The 12,048-nt window shown below is 34.6% G+C and overlaps 3 protein-coding genes across 3 annotated transcripts; 2 read left to right on the forward strand and 1 right to left on the reverse strand.

Annotated features, from left to right (window-relative positions):
* Positions 1-304: 304 nt before the first annotated feature.
* On the reverse strand, positions 305-1,523 carry mRpL46 (mitochondrial ribosomal protein L46). Its single transcript, XM_073981700.1, has one exon. The coding sequence runs from the start codon at positions 1,154-1,156 to the stop codon at positions 347-349; it is 810 nt and encodes a 269-aa protein (XP_073837801.1). The 5' UTR covers positions 1,157-1,523; the 3' UTR covers positions 305-346.
* Positions 1,524-4,673: 3,150 nt separating this feature from the next.
* Positions 4,674-6,625, forward strand: LOC141401445 (small integral membrane protein 13). The gene is made up of 2 exons (XM_073981702.1): positions 4,674-4,862; positions 5,532-6,625. The coding sequence occupies exons 1-2, from the start codon at positions 4,784-4,786 to the stop codon at positions 5,693-5,695; spliced, it is 243 nt and encodes an 80-aa protein (XP_073837803.1). The 5' UTR covers positions 4,674-4,783; the 3' UTR covers positions 5,696-6,625.
* On the forward strand, positions 5,779-6,625 carry vnc (GNAT family N-acetyltransferase vnc). Its single transcript, XM_073981701.1, has one exon. The coding sequence runs from the start codon at positions 5,779-5,781 to the stop codon at positions 6,370-6,372; it is 594 nt and encodes a 197-aa protein (XP_073837802.1). The 3' UTR covers positions 6,373-6,625.
* Positions 6,626-12,048: the final 5,423 nt, after the last annotated feature.

Genomic DNA, 12,048 nt, shown 5'->3' on the forward strand with positions numbered 1-12,048 from the left:
GACATTACCTGAGTATTTCAGCCTTGAAAAACGTTTCTACAAGTGGTGTCTTAAGACACGCCGTTCGGACTCGGCGATAAACAGTAGGTCCCATATCATTGAGCTAAATATGAATCGGGGTGCACTCATTGATATGAGAGAAGTCTCCCTTGTCCCGTATGGGATGTTGTGGAACAATGTTTTGTGTTTTTGTTGTCAATGTTGCACCACTAAAAGAGAAACATACATATCGTCACATGAAATGCCCGAAGACGTAACCCTTTGAGGGTTACGTCTTTCGGCATTTCAGGTGACGATATATTCATTCACATTATTTTAACTTTATTTTCGTTCAACAAAATATTTTCTAAAATAAGAATTTTTGAACACTTTCAAAATACCGTTCGTTACTTATCTTACTACTAAGAACATCCTTTTGCATCCATGCAAAATTCTTGCTAACGTTTTTGTCTACATTGCCATTTTTAAGTGAAGCTCTGAAGAAGAAAACTTTCGCGCCCACTGACTGATCTCGGGCTGCTGAAGGATATTTATATTTATAAAACCCACAGGGTGCATTGCCATAGAATAGCAAATCCAGTTGATCACCACATTTTTCACGTACAATACGTTCGGCAGCCTGACGCATTGTTTCACCTTCCAATCGTGGTCCTTGAGGTAAGAGGAAATGTTTTTTGGGCCCCACAGTTTGTTCTACCAATAGATATAGGGTGTCATCTAGACAGCGGTTCGTTGATAACACATTGTTGGCTTTATCATCGGCTGTTGTACGTGGTGCCTTTTCGAACTTATTCAATTCCTCTGTATATGCATCCTTTAGATCTTGTGCAGTTTGCTTCGATGCAGCTTCATCCAAATCAACTTGACCTCTTTTTAGAAGTTCAGCTTGTTTCAAATCACGTTCATGTTGCAGTTCACTGTCGGATTTTAGAGATTTTTCGAATTCAACACGCCATAAATATTCTTGGAATTCTTTTTCTAGGGCATTGAATTCTTTGGACACAATTGGCAATCTTTCGACTAGAACACCGGCATATAAATCCCATTTCTCTTGTTTCCCTGCTGTTGTTCCAGATGCTGAGGCAAACGAACGCGTCAGCGAGGTGGTGTTCAAACGCACTTGGTTAACAAGTACAACAGTTGCTCTTCGTAACATTTTAATTGAAGTTTTTTGTATTATAAAAATTTCTTAATATTAAATAACAATAAACACAACAAGGAGATGAAAGAACAGCTGAACGAACATAACCTGTAAATGTCACTATTACACAGTTGGGAAAAAGTGTAGTAGTCGTTAATAGAGAAATAAATTATTATGAATTAAAGTAAATACGCAATTTTGCAATATATATTTAAATTATATTTCTTATAATACAGCTAATTTTTTTTAGACATTTCTATTATAAGTTATTATAATTTTAATATGGGCTATCATTTCACTACAAGTGTCGTCTGTAAAAAATAGTAGCAAATTTGTTGTCATTTCATTCACCAAAAATCAGCTGTTCTCGTCTGTCCTCCCATTCGTATATACAATTTTCGCGTGGTGTTGTATTTCTAATTTTCAAAGTAAAATTAATAATAATTCGTCCCAAACTGTCTGGATTTCTATATTATTTTCAACTATTATCAACAAATAAGGTATTTACTTGAAATAAGCAAATTACAAAATACATAATTGTGATGGTCTTAATAGTTTTGAGAAAATCCTAACCTCTCTGCTTCTTGGATAAAATTAAACATTCTGAGGATTTATTTTTATGTTATGCAGTGTAATGGAAAGTACATAAACATTTTTTAAACCCATCAGTGCTTTAACGAAGCATTCGTTCAACAAAAGGTTTCTCAGCATTTTCCACAATCTTTCGATGTTTATAGCCGGCATCGTAGAATCACATAGAATCACTTTTGAAGAAGAGGATGTTCGTGTATTTAAACTCTGGAGCTATTTGTTTCCCCATTGAAAAATATGAAACTAATTTTGTAACTAGTAAAATGATAGAAGTTAATCATTGGTTATTGATTGCGTTTCTGGATATGTTTATAATCATCGGATAATGTAGTCTTTTTAGCAGATATCTACACCAGGAAACAAACTTGGATTTTATACAGAAGGATTTGAGTGCCAATAGTGCCGCCTGGCTGTCGAAAGAACACAACCACCACGCGGCCTCTCAGAAGCACCGTATGGTTTCAACCAGTATAAGAACCAGACATCTAGCTCCTCGCAAAATAGTGCGGGCATAGTGCCCTGTATAGCCATGCATGGTGGCAGTGGTCTTCCATGGGTTTAGTCACCTCCAGTTGGGAACGTAGAACGTAGCGTCTTCGAAATTATGTATCTCTGAGAGATTACTGATCTTAAGAGGGTCCAGACAGCCTAATTTGTTCGAGATGGAAGTGTATCCATCTTCATCTCCCTGAGCCTAAAAACGTTTCGAGCTACATATATATTATCTACTAGGATATCGAAAGGTTCGAAGCTGTGCGTTAGTTTTACTTCAAATAGGTCGCATTCCGCCATGCAAGATATCCAGTAAGTCTGGACGGGACAGATCACAGTCATATGCACATGCAAAAAGGGGTCAGCTTTTGTCAGAATTACACCAAGTCCTTTGTGTTTTGTCCATCTCGGATAGTCGACAAAGTTCACCTTGCATGACTCTTATATGGACGACTACGTTATCGTAGCCTACGATATTATTCCTCAATCTTTCGAAATTGACAGCAGCTTCTTTACTTCTCACAGTGCTCTTGAAGCAAATTTAAATGGAAGTTGCTTGCACCTGGGAAGCTTTTGCAGATTCTGAAATTACAATGTTCATAGATGAGAAAAAATCCGGAGCGCTTTTTAAATAAATCGCCAGTCAAGTTGACATGTTTAGGTTTTTGCGATTTTGCTTGGAAACCGCAAGTCCTATCAAAGTGGGAGTAAAGAAATGTTGTAGCTATGAAAATTTTCTACAAGATTTATGTTTATGGTATTCTCGTCGGTTTTACCGTTTTTGAGATATAGAAGTTCAAATTGGGACAATTCAATTCTGTATCGCCCCCTTATAAAACACTGTCATGCCTGCAAATTCCCAACTTAAACTTATATATATCTAAAAAATGGTACAACCTAAGAAAAGTTGCATAAGGCAGTCTTGTATAGAATTTCCACATCTTTAAGATTTTTTCAGGTCTCATATCGATAAGACATGCCGCATTCAAGCAAAATCGCGAAACTCTAACAAAAAACCTAAAAATGTAACCTGAGCTTCTTTATCTCAAAAATGGTATAACCTGGGAACAAATCATAAAGGTCATTCCTCTAGAGAATTTTCACAGCTACAATATTTTCTGTAGCACCATTTCGATAGGACTTGCGGATTCCAAGCAAAATCGTGAGAACCTAAAAAACAGCTAAAAATGTGAATTTTGACCGCGATTTATTTAAAAATCCCTACAGCGATTTTTTCTTGTTTTTGGATTGTTCTCATCTATGTACATTGCTGTTTCAGAATTCACAAAAACTTTCCCCGTGTAAGCGGTTTTCATTAAAAGTTAGTTAAGGCGCGCCCTTCATGACATTGTTTTATAAGGGGGCGATACAGTCAGTGCATTGTCCCAATTTGAACTTCTATATTTCAATAATGGTAAAACCTACGAAAATACAAATATCTTGTAGAGAATTTTGATAGCTACAACATATTCGTTAGTCTTATTCTGATAGGACTTGCGGTTTCCATGAAAAATCGTGAAAACATTAACAATCCCTAAAAACGCTCCGGCGATTTTTTTTTGTCTTTTTCTCATATATGAACATTGAATCTGCATTTAAATTTGTTTCAAAAGCACAGTGTTCTAAGAGTCAAAGCTGAGGGGAAAGGTAATCCTCCTTGTTATGTGTCCCTGAGAAGCGGTATTCTAATTTGCGAGTTTTCCCATTCCAACCATTTTCTATAAAATATGCTTGCCAGCTTGTCCTTATCTTCGGTCGGGAAATGGGAGTACTTTGAAATATACAAATTTTACTTCATTTATGGCTAGACCCTCATCTATCGGAGTGATTGTGATGACAATATGTTTATTTCCATGGAAACCAAGGGATGCTTCTATCATCCATAAATTTCTAGTATTTTCAATATACAATATTTGTTGTTGGCTTTGGGCCAGCTCGCGGATCTACTTGTCTACCGTCGATAACCTTTGGGGCTCTGATTACAACGAAATATATTTTTGTTGCCACTGATACTTTCGGAATTATGGGTCAATCAAGATAGTTTGGGAGATTTTATCGCGTAGCCAGTGAAAGTCATAAATTTATATTTCAGGCCGAAATCGGACCATCAACCTTTTGACGGCTGATTTTATCACATAGCCGGTTTTGGACTTCAGGAGTTTTACAATGGTATCCTAGTCGGTCTAAAATTATACCATAGATGGATCTTGTTGTCCTGATTACGAAGTGTACAATTTCTTGGCGGTCATAATTGAACCGAAAGTCTCGCTAAAAAAAATATAACCGGTTTTCCGGTATCAAATGATGATTAGCAAGGCCTTGATTGTTTTCATTTCAAAAATGGTTTGGCTATCATTCGTAGTGAACGACAAATATAGCCCACGTTGAGAAGAAGAAGACCAACTTAATCAGTAAACATATGTTTTTGAAGTATAGTTTGTTGTTGTTATTCAACTTTATTTATGTAGTTTAGTAATTGCTTCGTGTTAAAGTCAACATTCTCGGTGTTTTCATTTTATTTTTTCTCAACAATTTCGTGTTTTATGTTAGGAGGAAAAAATGTCTGTGGCCTCAACATTGGCACTCATTTTTACTGTCCTAGCTTCTGTAACTATAGTTGCTGCTATTATATTATTGGGTAAGATTATCGTAGGCTTTTTAAATATTTACATGCTTTTGTTGTAGGTAGATGATGTAAAATTGTGACGTCACACAGCACAACAAGTACGCACAAGTTCCAAAGATATCAATCAATTGATCAATTGCTGTGTCATAATGGTGGACTTCTTTGCGCTTTGTCATTGACTCATTTAAGTGTTTTTATTGTGAAACTTTGACCCCATAGAAATGATGATGAAAATTTGATACTACATGTGCACCTAGACACGCAAACCATTTCAATGTGATGTTTTGGTAGCATTTTTTGAACACGTATCACAAAATAAGGTTTTGCTTTTGGCGCTTTGGGGAAAGAATGTTACTGAATAATAAAAGGCATCAAGATTTAAGTAGAAAACCGACCTTTACAGGAAGTTGAACAGTTGCATAGCTCCGAAACTTGAGTATGTTGAATCTATTCGATTTGACTCCTTTGAAATTTGAAATACCCACCGTTTTTAATAGTGCATAATTATTTATTTTTTTGTTTTTTTTTTTTTTTTCAAAATAGTCTGGCTTAATCCCATTGTTGTTGTTTTATAATTTATTAGTGGAAAATTTATTTATTTATTTATTAATGCGTTCGGCCTTAACACTACAAAATAAAATATATGGTAATATTAATTCATATTACTCTTTATACTTTCAGGCTGGTTCCTAATTTGGAAGGCATTCTTATCTAAATTCCGGTTAGTGCGAGAACTTTTAGGACAGACAAATCCAGACGGTTCACCGGCAACACCAGAAAAATCCTCTGAATCTATTGGTGGAACACAAACACATGCAAAGATTAGAAAAATAAGAAAAGACTAATTCGGCAATAAAAATATTTATTAAAAATATTAAACCACTTACCGCCTATTGGACACTTCCAAACCTCTGCCGCCCATATCAACATGAATATACGTTGTGCTAAACCAGAAGACTTGATGGCAATGCAACATTGCAATTTGCTTTGTCTGCCAGAAAATTATCAAATGAAATATTATTTCTATCATGGTCTTACCTGGCCACAACTCAGCTATGTAGCCGAGGACGATAAGGGCAATATTGTTGGTTATGTTCTGGCCAAAATGGAAGAACCCGAATCCGGTGAGGATAGCAAACGTGGTCACATCACATCGTTGGCAGTCAAACGCTCCTATCGCCGCCTAGGTTTAGCTCAAAAACTTATGAATCAAGCATCCAAAGCAATGGTGGAATGTTTCGAAGCCCAGTATGTTTCATTGCATGTACGTAAAAGCAATCGTGCCGCCTTAAACCTCTATACAAATACTTTGAAATTTAAAATCATTGAAATTGAACCCAAATACTATGCCGATGGTGAAGATGCCTATGCCATGAGGAGGGATTTGGGAGAATTCTCTACAACAAAGGCTGATAATATAGAAAATCAAGAAAACAATCAAGACAACAATAAAATACACTACCGTGAATCGGGTACGGCAAATCATCATGATCACAGTAACCACGATGGTCATTGTTGTTAGAATAAGAAATAAAATCTACTATGGAAAATTAAATTTTGTGAATGTGAACATATTTAGAATACGAAGTCAATACGACATGATGATATACCGTGTATTGTTGCAAATACCACAAAATCTTTGCATTTTACATCAAGTTTTTTATTCAGATGATGAACTATTCACTATCCTCATTGTGTGTACATAACAAACAGAAAACAAATTCATACTTTGATCTTTAATAAAGAAACAAAAAGTAAAAGAACAAGTATATTAATTGTATTGTTTTATTTTGTAACTGAGTTAAATACATTGATTATCCTATAATTAAAATTCCCTTAAAATTGATTCAATGGTTGCTGGCAACTAGGATTGAAGTCCAACATGTGAAATACATATTTTAAAATTTTGCATTACAATTTAGGTTTTTTTCATATTTCCAGTTTCTATTAAAAAAGGCTCTACCAAACTACTCTTGTAAAAATATGAATGTTTTAGAATAGAAAAATGGTTCCATTATGCATTTTATAGTACGTTTTGATTTAAACGAACTTAATCAATTCCTTTGCGCATACGTCAAATAAATCCTTAAAACGATGGTTAACCCGCCAAAAAGCTCAAATGCAAACGCCGTTTTAGAGACTTTCGAATGTTCTAGGAATATTTTGCAAACACATTAAGGAGTTACCCCCACTTGTCACTTTAAAAAATCGAAAAAATATTCGGGTATGTGATGAAAACCGAATCGACTCGATTTGCTGAATCGAAATGGTATATAATCGGAGTGCCGTTGATGATATATATATAGGGCAATCATGAATATTTCCCTCGGAATTTTCCGCACGGAAAATAATTTTAAAAAGTGATATTCCCTTAAAATCAATATTTTAAAACTTACTAGACTCACTTAATTATGGAATATTTTCCCCGAATCGATAAAAATATTCCCTTTTTGGACATAAATATGGAAATTAAAATTTGTAAATTTGAATAATATTTTTAAAATCCATTTACAATTTCATTAAAATATTCACCAAAATGGGAGATATACGATTTCGATTTATGGCAAAACGAGTCGAATCGTTTTCCATCACATACCTGATTGGCTTATTTTGAAGTACAGGTAGACTGATTTCCGTATAGTCAGTTGCTTTACAAACGACTGAAAATTTGCGAAGTATTTTGTTTCTTAACGCCGTTGCAATTAACAGCTACGAAGCTACGTGTTTCAAAACATCAAAAATACGCATTTTCAACACAGGTAAAAAGCAAACATGTATCATTTTTATTTCTGATACATTTAGTTGCATTTTCGAGGAACAATGTATGAGTGTTCAACTGAAATATTTTGACGAAGTTTAAACAACACAAAGCAAATGACGATACGGAAGTCAGCCATAGTTAGAGTATGTCGCAAGAAATATCAAGTCGATCGGGGCAAAATTGTCTTAGATATGTGCATTGGAAGGCAAACATTTATTGTGATTTCAATTTAGCATAGAAACGCGTTTTTCTCGAAACGGAATTTTTGAAATCGGTGCCAACGATAGCTCGAAAACGAATTGTCAGATCTTCATATTGTTTGGAGAGCTTATTAAATACATAAAAACGTGTCTTTAAGCGGGACAGATGTTTTAAACATTTTCGGCAGGTTAAAAGAAAAAAAAACAGTAATTTTTTTTGTTAAAATCGATAATTTGACATTGACAGTTCAATATTTCTTTAAAAATTGATTTTTTTAAAATTCTGTTTCGCGTAAAGACAAGATTATTAGGTTTAGGATTATCAGGTAGGATTAAAACGCTTACAACAACAAAAAATCCAAAAGTAGTATAAGATGTGCTACTTCAGATGAAACGAAGAACTTAAAAAATTGGTAGTTTCTTTGAAAAAAATCATGAACAATAATTTTTTTGGTCTGCACAACTAGGGATAACCCCTAAACTGTATTTTCCGGTGTATAGTTCCTGTGTAAACCCCATACCACGTACAGTGGTTCCAAAAATAAAAAAACTGAATGACAATTTTTGGTACAACATCTGTCAAATCTGACAGCTATGACATGGAACTTTAAAAATATGTATATTAGTTTTTGTTTCATTTGAACTCGTTCTTCTTAAGAATAGCTTCAAATTCAGAACATTTGTTTTGTAGTGAGTACACAATAAATATATGCTTTGGTGGATAATTGTTGTAACCACTAAGAACCTTAAGTGCCTATTATACCTAGTTTGGTTAAAAAATTTTGCAAAAATCCTGAAAATTCCTAAAGTCGGGAGGTACCGTTATATGGATGCTATGCCAATCGATCATCGATCCATGCCCTATAGGAATTCAGACTGCAGCACCATCCCGAACGTAGTTGAGTCAAAACTACTCTGGTTTGTCGTGGCAGCTGACGCTCCTCAGTTGCAATAGATAGGGGATATTCTCCGAGGACCGCATTCATACGATAGTTGTTTATGATATCTGTGACTGCATCTGTATGAATACTATTCAGATCTGCTTGATATGTTTGTAGATCTAGGGGTTCTCTCTTGTAACGCTGGACCTCTCTTTTTAGATAATAGAACAAGTAAGAACGGCGTTAAGTTCGGCCGGGCCGAACTTGTTATACCCTCCACCACAAGTTGTATTGAAGTAAAATGGAATAATTAGATTCCTTTCGTGTATGAAGAAGACTTAATACTACATTTCAGCAATTTCGGTAAAACAATGTGAGGCACCATTCTATGGGGGCTATTTAAAAACGTCGATCTATACCGACAAATTTCTGACGGGAAGTTTTTAGGCTCAAAGAAGACTAAATACCAAATTTCCTATATTTCGGTAAGAGAATGTGGGTATGGGGCTATATCGAAACGTGGACCTTTACCGACGAATTTTAGTCAGAAATGGGGCAATATGAAAGCGTGGACCTGTACAGACATATTTCTGGCGAACAGTTTTATATCACATTGAAGACTAAATACCAAATTTCAGCCATTTTGGTTGAATATTGAGGCCACAACTTTCAAAATACGAAAAATCGGGAGGTACTTTTCCATGGGGGCTTTATGAAGGCCGACAAATTTAAAGAGAAAGTTGAGTACCCCCAACGAAGTCTAAATCTAAATGCCAAATTTCAGCCATTTCGGTGGAATATTGACGCCACAACGTTCAAAATACCGAAAATAGGGAGGTATCGTTCTATGGGGGCTATATGAAGCCATGGACCGATACCGACAAAGTTCTGAGGGAAAGTTTTATACCACCAACGTAGACTAAGTACCAAATTTCAGCTATTTCGGTGTGATAATTAAGGTAAAACCTTCAAATTCCGAAAATCGGGAGGTACCGTTCTATGGGGACTATATGAAAGTGTGGACTGATACCGACAAAATTCCGGGGGAAAGTTGTATACCCCTAAAGAAGACTACGTACCAAATTTCAGCCACTTTGGTAGGATAATGAAGCTAAAACCTTAAAAATACCGAAAAATGGGAGGTACCGTTCTATGGGGTCTATATGAAGGTGTGGACCGATACCGACAAAATTCTGGGGGAAAATTTTATACCCTTAAAGAAGACTACGTACCAAATTTCAGCCACTTTGGTAGGATAATGAAGCAAAACCTTAAAAATACCGAAAGTCGGGAGGTACCGTTCTATGGGGGCTATATCAAAACGTGGACCGATATATCCCATTTTCAATACCAACCATGCTGCAAGTAATAAAAACTTCTGTATCAAATTTTGACTATCAATCTTTAAAATAGCGAACTGTATCTTGATTTCAACAGACAGACAGTCGGAGGGACGGACAGACGGACATGGTCAAATCGACATAGAATTTTATGCTGATCAATAATATATATACTTTATAGGGTCTCCGACGAATATTTCAATGTGTTACAAACGGAATGACAAATTTAATTATACCCTCCAAATGGTGTAGGGTATAATGATATCGAGTTCTATGTGGTTAATAAGGTTTCTCTATCTGCACCCCAACTGCTGTCGGCTAGGGACTTGAGGACTCAGTTTGTCGCAAATAGCTATGAGGAATTATCTATTTATCGACAATGACATTCAAATCTTTATTTTGTTAAGACTTTGTCTTATCGGGCTTTGAGGTCCTTTATGTGTCAATGAAAATAAAGATTATTTATTCCATTTTTTTATCCGACGTTTCGTTGGTATCTGCCAACATCTTCAGGGATAATTTTTTATTAAATCTGGCAACGACAAACATAAAAATATATTACAAGTTTTTGTTGTAACATTAATTTTTTCCTTTAGCACTAAGATATGTTTAACTTACATACAGTATGCAAAGTTCATATTCGTACACCCCTGAAAAATGAATAAAATCATTATTAATTCCATATTTTATGTGCAAATATGAAATAATTGATAGGAATTATCATAACGAAGAAAGACTTAAGAATAACAAAACAAATTTTTAATTTATTCCGTCGTTTAGGTATAGATGGCGCCTGTGTGGGTGGCAAAATTCGTATTCGTACACCTAAAAGCACTATATATTTGGAGTTTTTAAGGATTTTCAAAGCAAAATACCTCAAATTTTTGGTTTAGTCTCCTTTCTGAATGCCTCTGCTATAGAAATATTTAAAAATAACGGTAATTTTATTAAAATTTTGCATGAATAAAAAGTCGGAGGAGTATTTAAAATCCTTAAGAAAACTGTGGTAGATATGATTAGCTATTGCAATTTATTCCCGATTTTTTTACGAAAATAGCTAATAGCAGTCCTTCTGTAACAATATTTGAGGTCTAATATGAAAATAAATGTTGTCAGCGTTTGGAAATGCAAAGTAACGTAATCCGGGCTTAGGTAAAGTAAACACATTTTTGGTTTTTACTTGGTAAAAATCGGAAGTTTCGTTCTATATTTGACATAAAATGTATAGAAGTGTTAGAATACGGTTTCGAAAATCATTTTATGCCGAAAACTGTGAGAAATTATGAAGAAAAATGAAACTGTACAAGTTTTCATACTGTCTGCGTACGACTGAAAATCTACCTTTACTATGAACGACGGTTATGGTTGCCGAATTGCGAAAATAGTGGTTTTTACTTCTTGAAAATTATATTTCTTTACCAAAGGATCCAAAATGAGTACAAAAATGTCAAAAGAATGAAGTAAATAGTCCAGGAAAGAACGTGGGGTAACCTTTTGAAGAAATGCATTTTTTCTGGGAAATTTTTCTTAATTAAAATTTTTTTATTCCTCGTAATTTCCGATATTTCTTGACATAGAATGATTTTCGAAGCCGTATTCTAAAACTTCAATACATTTTATGTCAAATATAAAACGAAACTTCCGAATTTTACCAAGTAAAAACCAAAAATGTGTTTACTTTACCTAAGCCCGGATTACGTTTCTTTTCATTTCCAAGCGCTGACAACATTTATTTTCATATTAGACCTCAACTATTGTTACAGAAGGACTGCTATTAGCTATTTTCGTCAAAAATTCGGGAATAAATTGCAATAGCTAATCATATCTACCACAGTTTTCTTAAGGATTTTAAATATTCCTCCGACTTTTTATTCATGCAAAATTTTTAATAAAATTACCGTTATTATTAAACATTTCTATAGCAGAGGCATTCAAAAAGAAGTCTAAAACAAAAATTTGCGGAATTTTGCTTTGAAAAAATTTAAAAATTCCAAATATATAGTGCTTATAGGTGTA

This window comes from Musca autumnalis, unplaced genomic scaffold (assembly GCF_047663935.1).
Source record: "Musca autumnalis isolate F117 unplaced genomic scaffold, ASM4766393v1 scaffold_4, whole genome shotgun sequence".
Taxonomy (NCBI): domain Eukaryota; kingdom Metazoa; phylum Arthropoda; class Insecta; order Diptera; family Muscidae; genus Musca; species Musca autumnalis.